This window comes from Nansenia antarctica (genome assembly GCF_963989245.1).
Source record: "Nansenia antarctica genome assembly, chromosome: 16".
Lineage (NCBI taxonomy): Eukaryota > Metazoa > Chordata > Actinopteri > Argentiniformes > Microstomatidae > Nansenia > Nansenia antarctica.
The window spans coordinates 28,222,506-28,225,005 of record NC_137686.1 but is presented as its reverse complement, the minus strand read 5'-3'; the positions used below and the strand labels follow the sequence as shown (position 1 = coordinate 28,225,005).

The 2,500-nt window shown below is 38.6% G+C and overlaps 1 protein-coding gene across 1 annotated transcript in view; it reads left to right on the top strand.

Moving 5' to 3' along the window:
* The window catches only part of ndufaf5 (NADH:ubiquinone oxidoreductase complex assembly factor 5), a gene marked incomplete at both ends in the record, with an annotated part of 8,894 nt that overhangs the window by 894 nt on the left and 5,500 nt on the right, over nt 1–2,500 (top strand). Inside the window, one exon of the mRNA XM_080547132.1 lies at nt 2,372–2,435. Coding sequence (XP_080403258.1) covers nt 2,372–2,435 — 64 coding nt within the window. The remainder of the gene's footprint in view (nt 1–2,371; nt 2,436–2,500) is intronic.

The following is a 2,500-nucleotide window of genomic DNA, read 5'->3' as shown; positions in this document are numbered from 1 at the left end:
ATTTAGATTTAGTAATCAAAAAATGTATTAGACCCCTATACTTTCTTTTTATTTATTTTTCGTTTCTTTTTATTTTACTACTCAATCTTTTCAGTTTGTAAAGCGTCTTGGAGTGTCTAGAAAAGCGCTATGGTCTAATGCAGGGGTCGGCAATAGGCGGCCCGCGGGCCATTGCTGGCCCATCACCAATAATATTTGGCCCAGCAGAATATTTTGAGAATCCACTTTTTTTTTTTTTTTTTTTTTTTTTTTACAATATCCGACCGACAGTCCAACACCGCGCCTATAATGTCCGAATAGAGAATCTACCTCCACCTGAATAATGCTTATTGTACTTTTATCCATGTTGAGAGTGAATGACACAGGGACAGACAATCAGGCAGCGGGGTGCACCGAAGCGCACTGACGCTGAACCCCTCATAGTGAATCATAAGTAGGTGGACAACGTGTAGTGCTGAAATAGCCGTGTGTGGTTTGAAAAAAATAACACCAGCTCAGTAAATAATTCAAACGTAATGTTTACGTATATGTGACTGCAACACACATATGAACAGTAACAAAGCAAATTCAGTTTAATATTCTGAAAAACATTGACAACAAAATCGGTGAAAAAAAGAAAAGAAAGAAAAGTAATCCGCTTATGCGAGGGGTGGTGGTGCATAGGCCTATGCTCCTGAAACGACAGAGCAAACACGCTATTAGGGATAATAATTACAATGAGCCATTCATTCAAAATATAAAAAATACAATTAGGTTATTAAATACAATAACGACAGGCTTGGTACTCACTTAATGTGAAAAGTGGCATCTCCCATCGGTCAGTATTTGCTTGATATCTGGTTATATGGACGTCACTTTAATCCGCAGGCAGTTCTCAAGTTTTTTTTTGCATCAATCGATTCCTCTCGTGCGTCTTTATCACATTCATTGAGGAAAAGGACGACTCGCATGTATAGAAAGGGAACATTGTGAGCACGGAAGATGTGAGTCTCACAACGGCTTTGCGTTGATGAAACCAGGTAGGATGAACATTATAGTTCGCTGTCCATTCCTCTTTAAATGCCCTGTTTTCACCGTCAACTTTCCTCTTTACACCTTTGGAGAGTGACATGATGTTTCTCTTGCTAGTTAGCAGGTTAAATGTTTAGCTAACTTCACCCGGCAGGCAAACAACCAATCCAATAATAATGTGACCTTGTCTGGAAGGAGGGGGGAATCATTCAGAATGAAAGTATGTTAAATAATTATTAGAATAAGCTAGGCTGCGCTACATCGTCAGTCCACACATTTATTATTCAAAACTATGGAAAAGGGTGAAACTACGTTTCAACGTTGTTGAGAATCACAACACAAACTTGCTAGTCAAGCCAAAATACTGCAACGTAATGGATTGGACTGCTACCTAGTTAGCTACAACACTACTTTACATTGTTACCTAGTTAACTACAACACTACTTTACATTGTTACCTAGTTAACTACAACACTACTTTACATTGTTACCTAGTTAACTACAACACTACTTTACATTGTTACCTAGTTAACTACAACACTACTTTACATTGTTACCTAGTTAACTACAACACTACTTTACATTGTTACCTAGTTAACTAGAACACTACTTTACATTGTTACCTAGTTAACTAGAACACTACTTTACATTGTTACCTAGTTAACTACAACACTACTTTACATTGTTATCTAGTTAACTAGAACACTACTTTACATTGTTACCTAGTTAACTACAACACTACTTTACATTGTTAGCAGGCTCACAAAACAAGCTGTGTTAGTTGACTAGCGATGTGTACATTTTTCGAAAGAAAAGTCAAAGCATTAGAACGTGTCACATTTTTTAACAATCAATTACTTATGAATGAATGAATGAATGGAATGAAGAATGGTCTTTATTGTCATTGCTACAGTACAGGTACCAAACAACGAAATTTAGGAGGGGTGGCTCCCCTGGTATTAAGGAAAAAAAAAAAAAAAAAAAAAAAAAAAAAAAAAACGTTCGGGCCCGCCATCTAGTGGCTCAAAAAAAAATTGGCCCGAGGCCAAACCTAATTGCCGACCCCTGGTCTAATGTATTATTATTAAATATGTGGAGTGGCTAGGGGTCCCCGAGGAGAGGTTTGACAACCACTAGTGTAGCCTAAGTATCGAATATTTTAACAAACACCATCGTTACTGTTCTTGACTGTACATGTCATGTTATTTTATGTGTGTGTGTCTGTGGCTACGCTGGGTTCAACAACGTCATAAAGGGGGACCAAGTCATTTGATTGGACAAGAAAGAGGCGTCATTCCATGAGTGCTGACCAGATTTTCAGACCGTATTTACGAACGCAGCCGTATGAATATTTTCCTCAGGACGTTTCCGCTGGCGTTGGACATCGGCTGTGGGAAGAGTCACATGGCCGAGCATCTGAGCAAGGTGAGGTGGTGGTGGTGGTGGTGGTGGTTGTTGTTGTTGTTGTTGTTGTTGTTGTTGTTGTTGTT